Source organism: Lissotriton helveticus, chromosome 12 (genome assembly GCF_964261635.1).
Source record: "Lissotriton helveticus chromosome 12, aLisHel1.1, whole genome shotgun sequence".
NCBI lineage: Eukaryota > Metazoa > Chordata > Amphibia > Caudata > Salamandridae > Lissotriton > Lissotriton helveticus.
In genome coordinates, this window is record NC_136073.1 from 257,216,428 (window position 1) to 257,237,556 (window position 21,129).

The window sequence follows — 21,129 nt, forward strand, 5'->3', positions numbered from 1 at the left end:
TGAGCGCTCCCTGGGCAACCAATTTTAAGGCTTACCACACGGAAGAGAGAGTCACCTCACCTGTGTCATTTAGGGACAAGTAGTCATATATCACCCTCTTAATTGCTAAGACTGTCTTGGGGGACTGTAACAGCATCTCATGCAGTCGCCAAGTGGATGTCTGGGTGTGGGGAGGAGGAAGAGCACAGGGTGAGCGTGATGGGAGCGTGGTCAGATAGAGAGCGGGCTTCGATGGTAGAGGCAGTTACCCGATTCCATATATTGGGGGAGGCAAAGAAGTTCTCCAAACGGGCATAAATCGTATGTGCTGCAGAGTAAAAAGTGTAATCACATTTGTGGGGGTGTTGCGAGCGCCAAACGTCATGCAAAACCCGCAGTAAGCAAACTAAGCTAATCCTTCAGGAGAAAGAGCCTCAGATTGCCCGGTTCTCTGCCCTCAACGTTCCTGGTCAGCATCCATTACTAGATTAAAGTCTCCTCCCATTAAAATTGCTGAATCTGGGGAATTAAGCACTTTTCCTAGGGAGTCCGTTATAAAGTCCTCTTGTCTCTCATTAGAGGCATACAGTGGAGCAACTGTGAAGTGAAATGCTTCAAACTGGACTCGAAGAGCCGGTATGTGGCCCTTAATCTTGAGGAAGGTTCCCATGACCACCCCAGAGAAGCACTTTTAGAAAAGAATAGCCACACCCCCCTTTTTCCCTTTCCCTGAAAACCAGAATTACTGAGGGAATCTCTTGGTGTACATTCTATGTGTTTCCTGAGAAAGCAGGTGTGTTTCCTGGAGTAGACATATGTCACTCTGGGAGTGTTCTAGTAGGGAGAGAACCACCAACCTCTTAATGGGGTTGTTGAAGCCGCCATGCACATTGAGGCAAAGTGCCTTGATATCCATGGTCTAGAGAGATGGAAGGGGCTAGGCAGTGACTCTCACAAGGCTTGCCGATCAGAGGGGGAAACCCAGGGTGTAGGAGAAAATTCCTATTGGCCCTGTGGCATACCATCTTATTCTGGTGCGGCCTGTCGGAAGGGGAACCCCCATACTTCAACCTAAAACCCAAACAAAAAAACAGAATATTTAACGGAATATTAGAGTCCATCATAACAAGAAGGTCCATACAAGAGGGAGCCGCCAAGGTGAAGCGAGACTTCAAGTAAAAGTGGGGTTCAGCACCCCTCTCTCAAAGAATCATCTCCTCAACATCTTAAACAGTATCTCAAGGGAAAAGGGAGCGAAACACCTCTGATCTTTTTTTGGCCATGGTGGCTGGCTTGGTGTGGTGATGCACCTTGCCTGATTCAGCGGAAGTCTTTACCAGGCGCGTTGTCATTCTGCTTCTGCCTCTGTTAGAGAGTGTAGTTGGTATATTTTCCCATTCGTTTGGATGATAAGACTAAATGGATGGCCCAAGGAGCACGCTATGCCCTGGCAGCGTGAGTGACTGGTTACAGAGCTAAACTCTTTACGCTTCTGCAGGGTGGTGGCCACCAAGTCCTGAAATAGCTGAACTGAATGGCCCCGAAATTGTAACTTTTGATCTGATCTGGCGGCCTTGAGAATTGCCTCTTTCTCTGTGAAGTTGTGAACATAGACCAGAATGTCTGTGGTGGGAGAGGCGGCACTCGTGGAGACTGACCCTGTGGTATCAATCTACCTTGGTGCTCTTCAGTGTGGCTTCACCCAGGATACTGCTTGGTCATAGTCCTTGAGGTCCAAACCCTCCATGCCCTCTGGGACTCCCCGGATGCAGACATTATTCCTTCTAGACCTGTTTTCTAGATCTTTGGCATGGGCTTTTAAGTCAATGTGTTGGTCCTGTAGGCGAATGATTTCTTGCTGTAGGGCTTCTATTTCTGTGTCCCTGGCTAACAAGCCTTCTTCAAGGGCCACCACTCTCTCCCCCACCTGGTCTATGTCCCGGCGCGCTTTCCTTAGCTCCATCGTCAAATCATTTTTCACCGTACGCAGCTCTTCGCGCAGCGTCGTGAACATCGCCTCCAGAAACTCACCGGTCACTGAGCTTTTTCCTGCTTCCACTCCTCAGTGTTGTTTCACTTCTTCCGCCACAATCCTGTCCTGTTGGGTCTTCCCACACCTTTAATCAGCATTTCACGAAATGTTACCATAGGTATCCTCCATGCCTGTACGGAACCTTATGTCATGTTATTAATCCCTACAGTTACGTCGACTTCCTTCACCTGAACGACCGTGAGTGGTCTTACCGCTTTGAACTTTTTTTGTTTGCCCTTTTGTGTTTGTCCTTACTAGGAACACACGCGGATTTGTTAGTTATCTCACCACTACACACGATACTACGAAGGGTTCCCCCGGTGGTAGTCTTCCTTACATCACAGAGTTTCCTTTACCTTTGTGCACATCACGCTCCTACCGACGATCGTTAACCTCACTCACGCCTATGCACGAGTTTTTTGCAAATTTTGTTCGTTGTTACACTACGCTGGTGCAAGTACTTAACTACATCACCTGCATGCTATTTATTAATTTTCGAACAGCACTCTGTATTATTTACTATATCTTCTTCATCCTTCACAGTACTCCTTGAAAAAGGGCTAACCCGCTCGAAATGCATTGGAGTTGAAGTTCATTTAATCAACCAAACGATCAACGATCAATGATACTATCATGATTATATCGTACAAGTTGAAATGTTGAAAACATTAACCTTAAGTGATAACTACGTATAAACTTTGGAAATATCAACCTACACCCAGTTGGAGTCTTTTTTTGAACCAAGAGGAGTGCCTCAAACAGGGTTTCATTCACATATATGTATGCACTATTTGTATTATACTTGATAGCGTTGTGGACGGACACGCTACCTGTGAGAGCAACCTACCTTATTTAACTTTTCACTAAACAAATTGTCAAACCCTTTTTGCTGTGCATCTTCCTACCTATTGTTCCTTCTTTGATGTGGCCATCCTTCCTTGATCGCAGGCCCCAGGGTGCGAAGGTACACAAGGGGTGGAGTAGCTCCGTCCGTACCTCAGCGTGAACAGGCTGTGGTTGGGAGCTGAGTTTGGGCCTGCACCCGGTGGGGCGATCTAGTTGTGATATCTGCTTCAGACTACCTGACCAGCCATTCTGTGACAAAGACATCCGTGGAGAGCCTTTCCATGCAATGCGCACCACTGCCAATATCTTATCTCAACTAGCTGTGGCAGTGTGCTACAGGCCACTGGGGTTTAGAAACTGGAGTGCCACCATGTACTACATTGACTGTGCCGGCTTGCTTCTGGGTCGATCCATCAGGCAGTGCCCAGAAACCACAAGGCCTAGGGCTAATTAAACCTTTACCACTGTGCCAGACGGGAGACCATCACACCGGAAGCACAGGCTGCCCAGGCCCTCCCAGGTGCTACGGCTCGCCCAGCCCCCAACGCCATCCCAAGTCTGAGTTAGTAGTCCACCACGGGCAGTGATTTGGGGCCAAATCACAGACAGGCAAAGTACCCTAGCAATGGCAGCACAGAAAAGTAGAGAAGAGTGGTTAAGCCACTGCCCACACCCCGCCGCAGTGCTCTCCAGTAGGTGCCTCGGGCCCCAAATTCAGCACACTTCAAGGGGGTAAGTGGGCCAGACTCCCATGCATCAGCTCTCCCCATGTGTGACTCACAAATAGCTGCCGTCAAAAGTTCTGGCCCTCTCACGCTGAGTGCCACTCCGAGGCCTGCTGGTGGCCTGTATCCAGGGTGCAGGTCTTGGAGGAGTGTGTGAGCTCTACAATCTGCTTCCCACGGGCCTCCGATCAGCTTCTGTGGAGGCCTATGTGTTGCAGGAATGTGGGTTGTCCATCCCAGACCTCTGAGCACCCGGCGCAGCCTGCTCTCTCCAGGACCCAAGGGGAGCTTGGTCCGCAGCAGGTGCACGGCTCGCTATGCTTCCGGGTGGGTTTTCCAAATGAACACCTCGGAGCTCTGGGACACCCGGCACCTGTTGGGATGACGCTTGTTGGGTGATTTTATGAGCCAGTGAGTGCTATTAATTGTGCATTAATCCCGGTGGGGACGGAGCGGCATGCGTATCGCATCCGTTCACATCATCATCTTGGCCTTGCCCTACCAATTAAGTTTTTAAGTAGAAATACTTTTCAGTTTCAAACGTGGACACTTGGTGCATTCATCAGTCTCTGCAATGTTAACCCTTGGAGGAAAACAATAATGCGGCTTGGCAGATAAGTGTGCATCTTACAATTCCAGTCTTTGGGTTTCCATGTCAACAGTAGGCAAGGGTCAGATTAGCACACACTGCACCACCAGTGGCACAGGGGCGGAGATCACGCCTAATGTAGTATGAAGGTACGATGGAGACTGTGGGTGCTTGAAGGCACGCTGCGTGCTAGCAAATGACACAGCTGCTGGGCTCAAGCTTCAGAGGTTTAGGCAAGCACTGGGCAGGGTGCAAGGGGCACAAGGCAGCACCAAACATACACTACCAGCGGCACAGGGGCGGCCGGGTGCAGAGGCAAACCGTGTCGGGGGCCCAATATAAGTAATTGGAGGAACTTTGTTTTGAAAACCGACTGCAGGTGTCGAACGGAAGGCTTCACGAAGAACACCAGGTGCCAGCAGATGTATGTTTGGGTGCAGTAGGTCGCAGGGACACCGCCAATCGAGCTCCTCAGGGCCCAGGGACTTCGGGTGCTGTGGTGTCCTTTGACGTCTGGTTTCTCTTACCAAAGCCAGTCATGGTCGGGGGAGCCCTTGGATTCACACCGCATGCGTCGTCGTGGAGTCCAGGAGGAGTCCGCTAACGCTGGACTTGGAATTTAGATGTCTGGGGAATCTTTTCTGGATCCGTAGGGCACTTGGACACAGGCCGAGGCGTCTGGTGCACAGTGGTCAGGAATCGTGGTTCTGGAGGGCATCTGAGTCCTTTGTGTTGATCTCTTGTGGACAGAGCCGCTGTCCTCAGGTTGTTTTGTTCTTTTTCATAGACAGGCAGTCCTCCCAGGGGTTGTGGAGGTCACTGGCTGCAGGACAGGCTTTGTTCTCTTTACAGGGTCTTTGAAGCTGCAGACAGGCTGGAAGGGCTAGGGCCAAGTCAGTGGGTGTTGTCAGTCTTCTCTGCACGGTGTCGTCTTTGTCCTTTTTCTTCTAAGGTTGGCAGGAACTAGTTTCAGAGAGTCTGGGGTAAGCCTCCTAGATTTAGGGGTGTTACAGGGGAGTAGCTGGCTGGGACCAGTGGGTTCCTTACCTGGGGTGTCTACATCCACTATAATGCCACTCTCCTGTAGGCGGGGGGATAGCTCTATCCCTGATTGGTTAAGTCCGACCATCTTGAAGATGGTGGGCACTGAAAAATGTGCTTTACTTCGCCTCCTGCACCGAAGGGGTGAAGTTGGTGAAGGAGGGCACACATTCTATTCTGACTAAGTTTTCCCGCCGGTTCTCCCACCCAAAATGGTGGTTTGAACAGGGGGCTGCTATCTGCTGCTAGCAGTAGAGTATGGGGGTCACATTACAAAGGCAGCAAGCTTTTGAAGCATCCCTCTCAAGCACTGTGCCCATCCTGGGGGAGGAGGTATGAAACCTGTTGGTGGCAGGCTGCTTAAAGCCAGTCTGTGACCATACCCAGGTTGGTAGGTTTTCCAGGGGTACCTCTGAGGTGCCTTCCCAGTACATGTTTCAGTAAATCCCACAATGCCATCAGTGTGGGTTTATTGAGAGGAGTAGTTTGGTACTAAACACTCCTGTGTTCAGAAAAGCCATCATGGTGCTGTGGAACTCGAGTTGTCAAGTTTCCAGCCCATGTATTCTCAATGGCTTCCCAAGAATTTACATTATTAGGGAATAGACCTAAATACCCATACCTGAGATATAGTGCGCCCTGCCTTAGGGCTTGTAAGGCCTGCCTGAGGGGTGACTTATCTTAGGCAGTGCTGATTGGCGTGGCACACAGGCAGTTTGCCCTGTCACCTTTGTTGTTTTTGTTTGCATGGCCTCGGTGAGGGGTCCCTGAGGGACCTTCTTCAGTCCCAATGCCCTAGGTACCCAGGTATCCTTTACAAGGTACCCACTGTGAGTCTAAAGGGGCAATTATGGAACAGTTTGAGAAGAAATACTGTCTGAATTAGTGGGACCAGTCTCTGGTTTGGGAGTACCATCAGCTAACTTGGAGGCTAACCTAGTTGACCAATTTTAATCAAAAGCCAGTTGTATTTGCTTTGGGTCTGTGTTGCCCATGGTAAATAAGTGAGGATGAGAAAGGGGGACCCATGCTCCCCAACAATAGGATGTGATCAGTTGATAAGAGCACCCAGATAAAGTCTCAAAATGGATACGAATTACAGATTCTTGGTGCCTCCTAGGCAGAATCAAGGCATGTATGTAGAGAGCAGTGGTAGACAGCCAGACACGTTGGCTATTTTCCAGGCTGAGGTGAGTAGTAGGCCCAGAATCCCGAACCAGGGCACCAGGTCCAAGTACCAATGAGTCAGCCTAGCCCTCGCTTTGATTGTGGTTGGAATCAAGACGATGATTGAAGCAAAAGGTGCACGGGAGAAAGCAAGCTCTCAGCTGCACCTGCGGCTTCCTCGCAATCAACTGAGGCTTAGGTGTTGCACACCTGCGACGGCCTGTGCGATCAGTGCGAGGGTCCGTCAAATGTCCACAGAGCACCCAACTAAACTGTGGCCCTGGGAGATGAGCTTTCCTCCATGAAGCAGCTGCTGGGCTGCACCATTCACAGGGCTTCTGCCGTGTACCACGTTTCTATGGTGTTTCTCCCCTTGCCGAAACAGTTACATGCCTGCCAGGTATATCGATGGCCCCATATAATGTATCGCCGAGTTCCGGCCCCTCGACTCTGCAAACTGGTGGTCAATCCAGTAATGTGGGGCAGCAGCAGGGAGCCTCTCAGGAGTTGTGTCCAGAATGGCCGCCCACAAGATCAGAAGAAAGACCCCTGCAATCAGACCCCAACCAACACACATTATTGCGCGTGCCGATCATCCGCTCCCACCCCCTGCCCCTATGCCAAAGCCATCCCCAGTGCAGGCAGTGGTGGTGGGTTATCACTTTTCCATTATAGACATCTAAACAGAGAGCAAAACTCTTAGCATCAGGTGATACTGTTGCCATCAAACATCACTGGTGATTCTTATCACAGTAATACCAAAGAAAACCTGCTTCGCCATTGAAACATAAGCAATCAATGTCAACAGTACATGCAACACCTTCACAGCATCGACGTTGAGGAAACAAAGTCAAGAGATATCTCCAGATGTCACAGTGGGTTCCCATTACTCTGAATTGCACGCATCTCTGAGCTCAGTGGTATGTTTTTCACTTTCTATGACCATAGAGTAAAAGGGTCCAGGTACTGAGATTGGTGACAATGATGAGAAGATGATAGATTTAGAGCAAGAGGGAATTTAGAAAAAACGAGGGGAAGGACAAGGAGATGTGAAGTGTGCCAGTAACCTAGAGTGAGTAAATCTCAGCAGAGTTTGACTGTGTGAAATACAGGTCCAGCCAGTTTGACTATGATGGTTGTGAAGAGTAGAGGTGATAAAGTTGAAAACATAGCAGTGTGTGTTTACTTTGTTGTGTACAACACAGACAGTCGATGGAAAGGGATTGCATTGGTCATGCGCTGAGGCATGGCATGCAATACAGCTAAATAAAAGGCATCCAAGTATCTGAATTAGTCTGGGAGCTTTTGGAGGTTGTGGATTGGCAGCAGTAGATTTCTTTATATGTTTGTAAACAATAAAAATGTGTTTAAAAAAAGGCTTGACAAAGTAATTTTAAAACCAGAAAGACAGTCATGATCACAAGGTAAAGAACAAACAGCACCTGATTGGAAAGATCACCAGAAGGGAGCTCCAGGCATTTAACTATATGTTCCTTGAAGGTTGTGTAATATAGACTAGCAGACATGAGGATGGGGATCAGCTCCATTTAAGTAGTATGGCAAAGGTGACATAAGAGGGGTAGATGGTAAAGTGTCAGAGTAGGGAGGGGTGTAAAGAAGTGAGAAGTATTGCCTGTATGGTAGAGATTGAAGAGCAAAAATAGGTTTAGTGATAGTTGTGTGAAAAGTAGAGAGGGCATGGTTTTGGCCAAGCAATGCAGATGTGCATGTTGGGAGAGATGAGTTCTTGAAATAAGGCTGATTGTGCCAAGTAGAATGTGGGAGGGGCAGCCAGTATTCAGTGTGATGTGCAGTTTCAGGTCTTCCCTTATTTGTTGATCAGGACATGAACTTTTGTTTTATGGATCCATGGTGAGTTTGGAGGGCTCCTGCGCTCTCTTGGAATAGATATATTTATTATGGGGGGAGAGGGAGGGTGATTACATTCTCATTTAGGTGTTGTTAAGCAGAATTTAGCATTATATCTAGAATGTTCCTGACTTGAATGAGATGCTAGGATTGTTAACTATAATCTTATTTCTGTTCTTGGTGGTATTAATGAATGCTTGTAACTGAGGGGTGATATTTGTATCCATGTTCATAAGCGCATGATTGGAATGTGTTTAATTGGTGAAAGGAAGGATTGGGTGAGGCATTTTAGTAGAGATCAGAATGAGATCAAGGAGATTTCCATGACAATCATTGGATGTGTGTGTGTGTGTGTGTATGAGCTGAGAGTTGTGTCTCTGAGTGTGAGGCCTTTTCTTGGATACCTAGAACAGTCAAAGGGTACTGACAATAATTAAAAAAGTAATGGTCTCCTGGGGCCATGGTACTGTTTTATTCAAACTAGGTTACCAAGTACTTCCTTTTAGCACTTGAATGTCTTCGAATAGCATAGCCGAACAGTCAGGACATATTTTAGGACGGGGTGTAGGTTAAGACACTCAGTATTCACAGGTAGATTACGCTGAATGGAATGCCCAATCAGATCTTCACTTTAATAAGAAATGTACGTTATTTAGAGAGCAAAATAGTTTAATTACAAGTGCTTTTCAGCATTGAAAACCAAAAGTGCCTTGCACCTAATTGGCAAGGAAACCAGCCTCAGACAGTTTTGTAGCTTCTCAGCGTTGGGCATCTGTTTTCAGTGTAGCATTGAACTCTGTAGCCAATGCTATCCTATGTGGAAGGTTCAGGTGCACATAGGTCTTGTTGGAGCTAATCAGTTCCTGAATGCTACTGAGTCTTTTTCAGCATTCACTTTAGAGCTAAATATAACATTTATATTTTGGTACGCAGTAGCTAACTTTCAGAGCGTGGAATGTGCTCAGGAATACATATGCCACAAAGCCCAGAATAATAGCCTAGATTTCCTGAGGACCCACCACCCACAGACGTAAAGTGCCCACGCCTTCAATAAGTAAATCTGCTTCTTGGGGGTCTCTCCAGTTGTGTCCAAAGGGTGGATGAATTGGTGTCCAGCCTCCAGTTACGGGGAGAGACTGACTTGATCGCTGGATTTCAAGAGGCCAGTAATTGTTGATATACTACTGCGCAGTGGCTTGCCAGAGTGCCTATAGAGGCCCAAGCAGGATTGTTGGCCTGTATCTCTCCTGGCTGCAGTAGAAATGTTCCAGTGCACAGATCAAGTATACTGAGGTTTCCATTGATCCCTGGGCTACTGACTAGGAAAAAAGACTCCGGAATACCGCTTTGTTTGTCGTTCTCTGGAACCATAAGGGCTAAGAAAATTATTCCAAGGGTTCCCATATAAAAGCAACCTTTCCAAGCTAAGAGCAAGAGACTAAGCTGGGGTCAAAGCACTTCCTGCTGAACTTTCGAAGGTCTGCCAGTGAGGTCGGGGATGGGCACCCCAGAGCACCTGGTTGGACTGGAATACAGTAGGCTGACCCTTCTTGACTAAAGAAGGTTCTGAATTTCCTGGAAACAGGTTTAGTCTTCCTCTCTGCTTGGAATTGTTGGTGGACTTTTTCCACTTAGCCCATTAAGATTGCTCCACGCTTGTATTTCCAGCAACCAAGCTTTGACGGTCTTCTGAGCGGCAGGTCACTAAAAGTGAGCTCCACATATTTAAATATCTGTTGTTTGAAGGGTTGAGAGGGGTTTGTATGATAGATTAGAGGATCGGAGGGAGGAGATTGGCTTTGCTCTTGAAGTAAGAGCTTAGCAAAATAATGAGGACTGATAAAATGCAAGAGATTTGAGGTGGACATTGAGAATCCCCAAGCATAACAATACAGATATCAAACTTTTTGTCGGAGACTGAGGATTGAGTGATGGCTGTGTGTGCAGAGGAGAGTAGGGATGATATTTTGGGCCATGCATTGCAGCTCATTTACACTTCCTTCTGGCAAGCGCACTTTACCATTGTGTATTGTGAGATACGTTCTTCCTTTCTCTCCAGATCTCATCAAGGTGTTTTTGTTAAGTCTTTCTTGGACCTACATCATTCATGAGGGAAATTTGTCATGCAGCATCAGTCCTACTCTTACTACTAGTTTCTTCTTCTCTCCTATTCTGGTGTTCCGCTGTGTTCATTTGATCAATGAACTGTACAAATGGGGAAGAATTTATCGTCCACTGATGGCGGGCCTGGCTAATCGAGTGGTCGTCATTATTTGAATTTCCTGAGCCCACTCAGTTGTTGGGGCATGGTCATCTATCATTCAGGTTGTGCTGCACAATTGACTCTGCTGAGAATGATTACGCGGGCTCATGTGCATTTTGGGATGCTCTTTTCAAGACTTGGTTGGGGAGAGTTAAATTCTTACATTTGAAGTGAGGCTACATTAAAGGGCTGTGTGGTCATCCTTCCCACATTCAGAGAGATAACTGGCTTTAAGAAGGGGCATAGGAAGGTGGACATTGGCAGCCTCACTCCCTCACCTTCTTGTGCAACACAAACTTGGTCATCTGGAGTCCATCATTAGCCCAACAGGCACACACACGAACCTAACAGACATTTTCTTCTTTTATGCGTGCCCCAGACTTCATGGAGGACAGCACAGACCCTACATGATGGGAGTCAGTAGGCCATCTCTGAAAGGACCTGACCAGAGTTCATGCTGTCTCCCCTGTCAATTTCTTGTAGCCTAGATTGAGCCTGTAGTAGCCACTGTCACTTGAGACATCAAAACCTAGCTCTGCTGTTTAACAGTACAACTGGACTATCATGAATGAACCTCAAGCTTAAAGTGGAAAAATGCAAAGAGCTGTTAGGAAAAACGTATTGGGGCTCGGAGAACCTGCTTCACAAAGCCTGGCCGAAGGCTTAATCCCAACACTGAGAATAATGCTGAATCTTCAAGAAAAGAACCAGTGCCACCAGGGCTTTTTGGCTACCAGATGTTTTTTAAAGTGGTGATAATAGCTAGAGAGGTATTAAAAGGTGACCATGAATCAACTTGAGGGAAAACTAAAAAAAGGTTTTTGTTAAGGAAGAATCCTCACTTTCACCCTTTCGGGTCTTATGGCTGATATCTACCTTTGGACACCATGTTTCCAGTTCTGAGATTTTATATCAAAGCCTAATGTATTCTGAGAATTGTAGTCATGTTTTGCTTTGACATCTGATAGCAATGGGCTGTAATACAAAAGTTCAAAAGCCCAGGACTTCGAATTTTGATGTCCAGGTGATCCAGGTGCATGAATAAAAGAGATTTCTCTGTGTAGTTCAGCTGGTATAGTAGTGTTGCAGGGAGAAATTTTGATTTGTGGCAGCTGCAAAATGAAAGGTTGTGGCTTTAGTCTAAATGGTCTATGATAAACAAAGTTTCTTACATATAGCATGCTGCAGAATTGATTGAGCTAGATATGGTGTTTACTCATTGGTAGTATTTGTGCCTTCTATAAAACCATTATCGTTAGAAATTAATGAGCTGTATGTACCAATTTAGCAAAATATTTTAAGACTGTGAAATGCTGACATACCCTTTCCCTCTTGTTTCAGATGAAGACTCCTGGAAGGCCGAAGCTGAAATAGACATGGAATTATTTCATCAGGTATTTCATTTTTTTACGTCTTCTGTAAACATACTTCCTCTAGTCCTACAGTTGAAAGAGCTGAAGTCACATATACTGGGAGTTAAAAAAAGATTCCTGTGGTATGAGGAACTTGCTGAAAGACAAAAAACGATTAATGTTCTGTAAATTGTGGTTGAACACTGCATATGAATCAAGAAACAATTGTTCATTGGATGGATGGTAAATGCACTATGAGGTAAGACGTAGATAAAAACACTGACTCTCATGGATTTATGTTTAACCTTGTGGTGTGGACATATGCAGAAGGCAGTACTCGGCAATCCACTGTGTTTTAGTGTAATGTATAGCATTTTTTTAATTTACATTGGGGTTTTTTGGCCTGCCATCCGAATGTGGTTTCAAACGTGCTTTATGTCGGAACCCGGATTTTGTCAGATATATTTTTTCCACAAGGACGATATCACTTAAATTTGAAGTACTGGGGACTGAGATTGTGCATGCCTAAACACCTGACTTTACCCATCTATTCCTTATCACAAGTCCCCAGCAAACTGTTTCTATATTTCTAGCTCGTATTTGGGTCCGGAAGTAAATGGCTTAATACCTCCTTAAATTGTTCTTGAAAAGAATCTAATTTTTCTATGCAAGTGCAGGGTTGTTGGTTCTAACTAAACATTTGTTAAGATAAATATTTTGGCAGTTGAGTCTACCAGAGCTTGCGTCTCCTGCTTTGGAAAATGTTTGGGTTAACATTTTACCAATGTTTACTGCCATAGCAATAAGGTTTCCCCAAACATTCCACAATAGACAATCACACCCCTATCAGATGCATCTGCAATTCCTTTATATAAAAATGTTCATGTTTTAACTTTTGTCCCCACCTCCAGGACCTTACTATTATCTGGCTAACAGTGTGTCCCTATTATAGGTATGGGTTTTGTTCCCTTCCGTGGGGTTTTACTTGTGTCATATGTACTGCTGCCAAGCATGGAAGCCTGCAGCAGTGGCTCATGGTGCTGGGATACAGAATTTTGCTTCTTCACTTTCCGGCCAATGTATTTACCTGAACCTGAAGAATGCACCATCCTGTGGAGACCAGCAGTCAACACTGTCCACACAGCGCAGTTGGCAAGACCAGTAGCGATAAGTGGAAAGTGCTGCAATTACAGCACCTACATATGGTGTGTAATTTGGTTCCAAATGGTCATCCTGTTGGTTTGGAGGGACAGCTCTTCTTATGTCTTGTGTTTCACTTCAAAGGATGTGTCTTTTGATAATCATTGAAACTCAAATCTGCCCTCCTTACTCAATATCTAGCTGTTCCCATGTACACAAGTTCAGACAGGAGTAGTAGTGACATTCACTGTTTGGACAGACTGGGCCCAAAGTTGAAGATTCTATTGGACAACATAAAATGAAATGAAAGGGGTTTTGTAGAGCGCGACTGCTGCCCGAGGGCGTCCAAGCGCTAGATAGAGGAAATAAAGACTCTGAAAACCAGGGGGAGAGCTAATTTCTAAAGAGGAATGTTTTCAGCTCTTTGCGGAAGGACGAGAGAGTAGGATTGGACCTTAGTGAAAAGGGAAGAGAGTTCCATAGTTTGGCAGCGTTGAGCGTGAAGGACCTGCCTCCCGCTCTGGACCTTTTGACTCTGGGAACTACGGCGAGAAATGCGTTTGTGGATCGAAGAGATTTACCAGGACAGTAAGGAGAGAAGTGAGTGGTTGATCTCAGGGCTGGCTCTATGGAAGGCTTGGTGCGATATGCACAGGGTCTTGAACTTTATTCTGTCTCTGACGGGAAGCCAGTGGAGTGACCTGATCCCTGCCTTAACTGATTCCCTGCGAGGGATCTGGAGAAGGGTACGAGCTGCACAGTTCTGCGTGCGCTGAAGTTTCTCCAGCACATATTCAGGGGCTCCCAGGTAAAGGGCGTTGTTGAAGTCGAGCCTGGACTGGATGATGCCCTGAATAGCAACCTGCTTAGCTTCAAAGGGCAAAAGCGGCAGGATCTTTCTCAGCATTCGGATAATCCCGAAGCAGGTTGCTGCTGTTTTAGTTGCCTGCGTGTTGAAGGTAAGCGTTTTGTCCAGCCACACTCCTAAGCTTTTGATGTCCTCCTTCGGGGTTGGAGGTGGGCCTAAACTTGCGGGCCATAGCTGGTCGTAGGTGATAAGAGTAGGGGGGCCGAGGATCATTATCTCGGTCTTGTCGCCGTTAAGTTTTAAGGATGACATTGTCATCCATCTTCTGACATCCTCCAAACAGGCTGGGGATCATCTTCCCCTGAAGTGGTTCCTCCTGTGAAACAGCCTCATTTATTTATACTTTGAATACTCACCCACTTATAACCAAGAGCGTACAGCGACTTAGAGAGTGAATTACAATGAGGATGATGTCTGAAAATGTGCTACCTGTTTTCGGTTCTACCTGAGATTTAATGAGACAGTATGCCTGTACACCTTGAAATTTCTTCAGCAACAGCACTCTTGTGGTTGAGGACTTTCACTTATCCATGCAATTTATAGCATTTTCTTATATTTTCCTGTGGAGTGGTAGAATGTGGTTCCTTGGATACTGTCAAACGTGTATACTGTTTTTACAAATAAACTGTTCCTGGCATTTGTAGCTGTCGAATACTTTGTGTTTATAAAAAAAAGAAAATGTTACCTTGTATGCATTTATTCATGACATGTAGTGCTGTATATTCACATGCTCTACATACTCGTGCCATCTAGTGTTGAGCGTGGACATGTAAAACCTGTTTTTCTTCGAAGAAGTCTTTTGTGTCACAAGGTATGGCGACTGGTCCTGTGACTGGTAATGCACATGGGCATTGAGTCCATTAGTGGATTATTTTCTTCTGCTGTCGGTTTAGGATGTGTGTCGATGAAGCTCCGAGTCGATGCCAGGTAGCGTTTGTCGTCCTGGTCTTTCGGTCCTTCCACTGCTGTTTGCAAGAAGCAATCGTGTTTTTTGCAGTTTCAGTTTTGTTAGTTCTGCTCTGGGGACCTTCTCAACGCCTCAACCAAGCCATTCCCCCTATCAGGAACTTTTCCTCTGCCTTCATCTTAAAAATTGAGCATACTGTAATGGAAGGTTCCCCTTTCCAGAACTTTCTGCAGTGCCACTCAAAGTACTTATGACAAGATCACCATCCCTTCTGTAACCTCTGCTTGTCGCCGGAGCACAAAGAGACCTCCTGCCCATCTTTTGTTTCGGTCCAAGAAGACCCTTGGTTACCGACGCATGATCAGGACACCTATCATTGGTGAGGACTTCAAGAGGAATTGGGCACCTCTATCTCTGCTGAGCTATCAGTGTCCAGACATCGACCGTGAGTACAGTTTCCTATCCCCAAAGACAACCAACCGAGCACCACACCTCAGGGGTTTGGGTGTTGTGTCTGTCACCAGCTCAACCATTTTTCGGGTTACCGCTGCATTCCATCCATGGTCAGCACGGACATAAGGCTTTTGAAAAACTCAGAAAAGGCCAGATTATAACTGGCCTCACTCAGCACCAGCAATGCCTCAGATGCCTCCCGGTTCCAAATGCTGGTGTAGACATGCTTTGTGGAGCTAAAGCTCCATTTGAGGTAGATCGTCTTCCAAGCTGAAACAGCTGTTGGCACAGAGTAATTCTTTGTGGTCTCCATGAATCTTGATACCCCAATTTTGCAGGGCCCCCAGGAGGAGTTGAACAGTAAGCCGAAGAGGCTTTTTATCCTCCCACCTACAGACAAAATTTCTCCTAAACCTCCACCAAAGTTGCAGTACACTCTTCCTCACAAAAGGAAGCTTACCTTTATGGGGCACCTTGTATTGGAGTCACACCCACTTTCTTAGCTGAAGAAGCCTTGAGACAGGGGCACTAACCCCCTACCCTCTCAACCTTCCATTCCATCTCCCCCTTCTCTACCCTGGTCACTGCTCTTCCACCTTAAATCCCTACTCTGCTTCCTCCACCTAGGCCACCTCGGCCATCTTTCCCAGAGGGGCCCTGCATTCTTCATATGGGGAAGGTAGTTCCCTAGATCCTGTGGACCCTTATGGTGTCCTATATTACCCAGAGCTTCTGGGACGATTATGATGGTGTACCCCTGGTCACAACGACCCGACTGCTACTAGACCTAGCTTTACCCTTTGGATGATAGCACCTTGCATCATGAGGTTATACACAGGGCGGCCACCTACCACAAGATAGACATGCACACATTGCAGAGGAAGCTTACATCCTGGTCGGAACCCTCTCCCATACCCAGCATTCTACAAATACCTACCCAGGCTCCAGGGTATGTTAAAATGCACACTATGTCTTTAAGTACTCTATTAAGGCATGGATAGTCACACCAAGGATTGTCATAAAGACTTTCCTCCCCCCCACCCCAGGACCAGCCTTACTTTAGAGAACAGCTCCCACCAGACTTTATGGTTGTGCCTGCCATCCCGTAAACTACTACATGCACAGGGGGATGTGGATGTCCCACTGCCAGATAAAGTAAAAATACCAATGTGGTGTGGAAAAGGTTGGCCACTCAACCTACCACCCACTGATGGGTCTCCGACTCAGTTGGTCTTCTCTCCAGACGCAAACCAGCACAATGGGAAGAGATGAGAGACCTGTCCCAACATCTCCTTGATTAGTATGAGTTTGGAAGCTCATAGCAGAGGGGCAGACAGATGGTCTTTGTAAATTGTTAGGAGGAACACCAGTGGGAGACGGTCTGCTAGCAATTGTTCAAAGGAGAGCCTTGGGGGTATGATGTCAGGGGTATTGTGAAGAAATTTCACACCTTGGGCAGCCAGAAAGTTGAGTTGGTATTTTCTGAAGTCTACAAGGTTAGCACTGCCTAGAAATTTAGGTAAGTGTGTTTCTTTGGAAAGATAAAAGGTTTTTTTTTAATTCCAAATTAATTTGTCTATGTTTTAGAAATATTCATCCAAGCTGAGGATGTAGACCGGTTTAATGAGTATTTAAAAATCTGAGTAATAACCATTTTTATGGATTCACATTCACCCCACCAAGTCAGAAATTTTGTGGACCATCCTTCTAGGGATGTTTGAACTTTTTGGAACATCAGGGACTTGTTGTGTCAGATAGATTCAATGAGATTGTCGTTGAAATCGAGACCTAAGTATTTAAGTAATTTTGGTTGCCACGCTAAGCCTGAGCTGCCCATAACGTCTTTGGTGCAGATAATATTCAGTGGACATATTTAAGATGTATTCTTTTTAAAGGTATAACCCGAAACCACAGAGTATTCCCTGATTTTAGTCATCATTTATGGGGTAACAATGTGTGCATGTTTTGTTATTATTAGGATGATATCCGCATCTGTAAAACATGGCGTAACAGCCTAATATTATCATTCGAGAGCCTGCCTTTGAGGAAGCCGGCTTGATACGGGCCGATTAGAAGTGGTAATATCGCTTCAATATGTTTAGCCAGTATTTTAGCATAGAGATTGCAATCTAAATTGATGATGAGTGATATTGGACTATAATTTTTGGGAAAGGTATTCTCTTTGCCTTCCTTGTGTATTAGAGCTATAATTGGTTCGGCAATAGACCCTACCCACCCGATGTTTCCGTTTTCCTCATAATCATGAAAGAGGTCCAATAGGGGTGATTTATAGAATTTGACCATAAGTCCATTAGGCCGAGTGGCCTTCCCAACTTTCAGGGATTTGATGGCTTTATTGTTCTGAATCTGTAATGGTATGATTTAATATGGACTGACATTGGGCATCTAGCTTGGGTAGATTGAGTTTGTTACATTATGTTAAACTATCCGAGTAGTTAACCAGTATTTTCATCATCCAGTCTTGTAGAAGTCCAGGAAGACACTAGATATTTTATTAGGATCTAAATGTAGCTGTCCCTCTGACAGGAGTCATTTATAAGCTATTTTGTCTGTTTTTTAAGTAGTGTGCTATAGTATTACCAGGAGTGTTACCAGCACACCATTTTATTGAATTAAATTTGGCCACCCATTGGCCAGTACTGGTGCTCAGAAGTTTGTTAAATTAGGATTTTTTCCGGTTTAAGGTGTCCAAAAGGAGTGTGCCCTTCTCGGAGTGATGTCTGAATTCTAACCGTTTGATTTATATTTTCAAACTTTTCATCTATATGTTTGCAGATTTGTTAATATGGGCGTTGATGCCTATTATATCTCCCCTAATAGTGGTCTTGAAGGCATCCCTGTATACCTGGGGGTGGGGGAACAATCGTCTGGGTTTTTTTCAATAAACGCTTTTTTAATAGCCTGGCAAATCTTATCCTACAAATGGGTTTTATCTTGTGAAATGCCAGAGTTAAGTCTCCAAGGCTTGTCAGTTGGGGGAGTTGTGGCCACGTCCAATGAAACCAAAATGGCTGAATGGTCTGAGATCAGTCTAGGTTCGATAATAGAGTCCGAGATCATTCTCGCCTAGTTATGAGCTACAAATATGTGATCAATTCTAGAGAATGATTGATGGGGTGGAAAGAAGTATAATCTCTAGTATATCGGTGCTGAATATGCCATATGTCTACAATAGAGAAGCTAGAACACTGCTTTAAACCCCTGCCTGTGAGGGAAGTCCATCTAGGGCTTATGCCCCTCTTACCTCCGGGAGAGGCCAACCAGCCCCCACTGCTCTCTGAACGCAAGAGGGACTCTGTGTCTGGAGTTGATTTGAGCGCATTTGACAGACTGAAGTGGGCCTTTGTGGACTGCGTGCAGCCTTCGCCCTTGGAAATCGATATTGGCCCTTCGGGTTTGTAACTCTCAGCTGCACCAATCCCCCCAATTGTGAGGATGTCCCGTCACCCGAGGGGATTTTTAAGCAATATCTTTATGGTTTACAGGCAGTCCAAGATGGAGGGCATCCTTCTTCTCTGGGATCATCATGTTACCCATGATTTGATGATGCATCTGGACCTCAAAGGCGCCTTTCTAATAGTCCTGGTATTCCCTCCTCTCCACCGCTACCTCCAGTTTCAGTGGTGGTGGGTGGGGAGGAGTCCTTTGCATTCACTACCCTCACTTTTGGTTTGTTGTACGCTCCGTGGTGTTTCACAAAGTGATGCATCCAGTAGTAGAGTTCCTCAGAGTTTGGGGTGTTCGTCTCATGATCTATCTGGACAACATACACCTTATGGATTAATGCCCTAGAAACTTCTCACTGCATCTGTAGATGGCAGTGTTGATCCTGGAATCTCTCAGATTCATAATAAATCAGCAGAAGTAGGCTCTAGCCCCCTCTCAGTCACTGATGCTTTTGGGTTTTGTGGAGGACTCCGTTCTGGCCACCCTCAGCCTTCCTTCTCACAAGATGACCAATATCAAACACGAGCTACGCAACCTGGCAGCCAGGTCTCCCACACCAAATAGCATGTGTGGTTGTACTCCTGTTGTCTTCGAACCAGGCCATATTCAGAGGGCCCCTTCACTCTTTGGCCCTCCAAAGATTGAAGGCCTCCCATCTCAGGAAGGACCTGACTTACTCTCCGGTCGTTCCCTTATTGCAGGAGGCCTGGGAGGAAATCCAGTAGTGGCTGGCTCACATGGAGGCTTGGTTTGTCCAAGCGATAGTTGGCTTCCTGACTTGGTTGTAGATGTTGCTGCTGGTGTCATTGCCTGGTGGGGCGAGATGTGGGGATTTCTCCACAGGAGGAAGATGGTCCTCGCTAGATAAATCCATGCGCATCAATTCCCTCGAACTCCTAGTGGGTTCTTTTGTGGTCCGCTGTTGGACCAAGGATCGAGCGCAGTGTTGTGTCTCCTCAAGAGGGACAGTGAGGCGGCAGTTCAATACATAAACCATCTCGAGGTACTCACTTAAAAAATCTCTCGGTTTTAGGCCGCAGCTTTTGAGACTACTGCCTGCAGAATCAGATTCCCGTAACAGCAGAGTATCTCCCAGAGGCTGCCAACCAAGAAGCCGATTGGCACTCATGTCATCTCCAAGACAGGGGTCTCTGACATCTGCATCCACCAGTGTTCCAAGCTCTGCGAAAGGTGGGGCCTGTTCACGGTGGACTTCTCTGCGTCTCGCCTAGACCACAAGATCCTGTGATACTTCAGTTGGCGCCTTGCCCAATGGCAGTGGCCACGGACATTCCTCCAAAATTGGCAGCTGGAATAGGGCTATACCTTCCCTACTTTTGTGATGATCATGCACCTCTCTGCTCAGGTCAGGTGTTAGGAGGCAGACATCGTTCTAGTGACTTCGACATGCAAGTTTGGTATCCAGTTCTTCTGGATCTTCTTGGGGTTTTCTAATCCCTCTACGCCTGTTTCTGGATCTCTTTCGATCCCTGGAGGGGAGTTTCCATCCTCTAGTGCTGGAGGGTCTCTATCGCTTATGGCATGGAGGAACGCTGGAAAGTCCTAGGTCTTTCGAGACAGGCTGTTTACCTCCTCTCCAAAGCATGGGTAGACAGTACGGTCAAGCGTTATCGATCAGCATGGACTAGAGGCTGGGCTGGTGTCATACAAAACATCTGGATTCTATGGGGACAGAGCTTATCCACATACTGAATTTCCTTGGTTCATTACCGTAAGAGGGCCCGGCATATAGAACTATCAATAATTTCAGATCTGCGCTCTTGGCTGGTCATTCACCGGTGGGTGATCACCCAGTAGGAGAGCAACCATTGATGCGGAACGGTTTCGCCTATCTCTTCCTCAGGAACCCAGAGACTCGGTGGGATGTTAATAAGGCTCTCAATGTATTCTTGTCTTGGCCATCAAAAAGATATATTCCACTGAAAGAAATTTCTGCCAAATTAGCCACTATCCATTGTCTAATCTCAATCAAGCATGTCTCGGATGTCAGAGTACTGGACATAACGGGTAGAATATTTACCCCTGATGAGGTCCCTTTTCATATTTCAAGACAAACACAATGTAACTCTTCTCTGGTTAATTATCCTTACTTTCCAGATTCCTCAAAACTGTATTGTGAGATTCATAAAGGCTTACGAGGCTATGAATGTGAATGTCCGCCTCCATGGAGAGACACCACTACTGATAGCCCTACAGACGCCATTCAGAGCAGTTTCTTCTCCTACAATTGCCAGATGAGTCTAGTGGGCCATGCAGGAAGCTGGTATTGATACCAGAATGTTTGAAGCCCGTTCAGCCAGAGAGCTTTGGGTTTCAAGGCATTCTCCCTCGGGGCTCGCCTGGTGGATATTCTCAGCGTTGCCGACTGGTCTTTGGACTCCACCTTTAAAAGGTTATATTTTAAACCAG

The 21,129-nt window shown here is 46.2% G+C and overlaps 1 protein-coding gene across 7 annotated transcripts in view; it reads left to right on the forward strand.

Annotated features, from left to right (window-relative positions):
- The window catches only part of NFAT5 (nuclear factor of activated T cells 5), a 787,967-nt gene that overhangs the window by 524,341 nt on the left and 242,497 nt on the right, over nt 1–21,129 (forward strand). For all 7 annotated transcript variants that reach the window (XM_078670043.1, XM_078670045.1, XM_078670041.1 and 4 more), the window contains one exon: nt 11,853–11,905. In XM_078670043.1, coding sequence (XP_078526169.1) covers nt 11,853–11,905 — 53 coding nt within the window. The remainder of the gene's footprint in view (nt 1–11,852; nt 11,906–21,129) is intronic.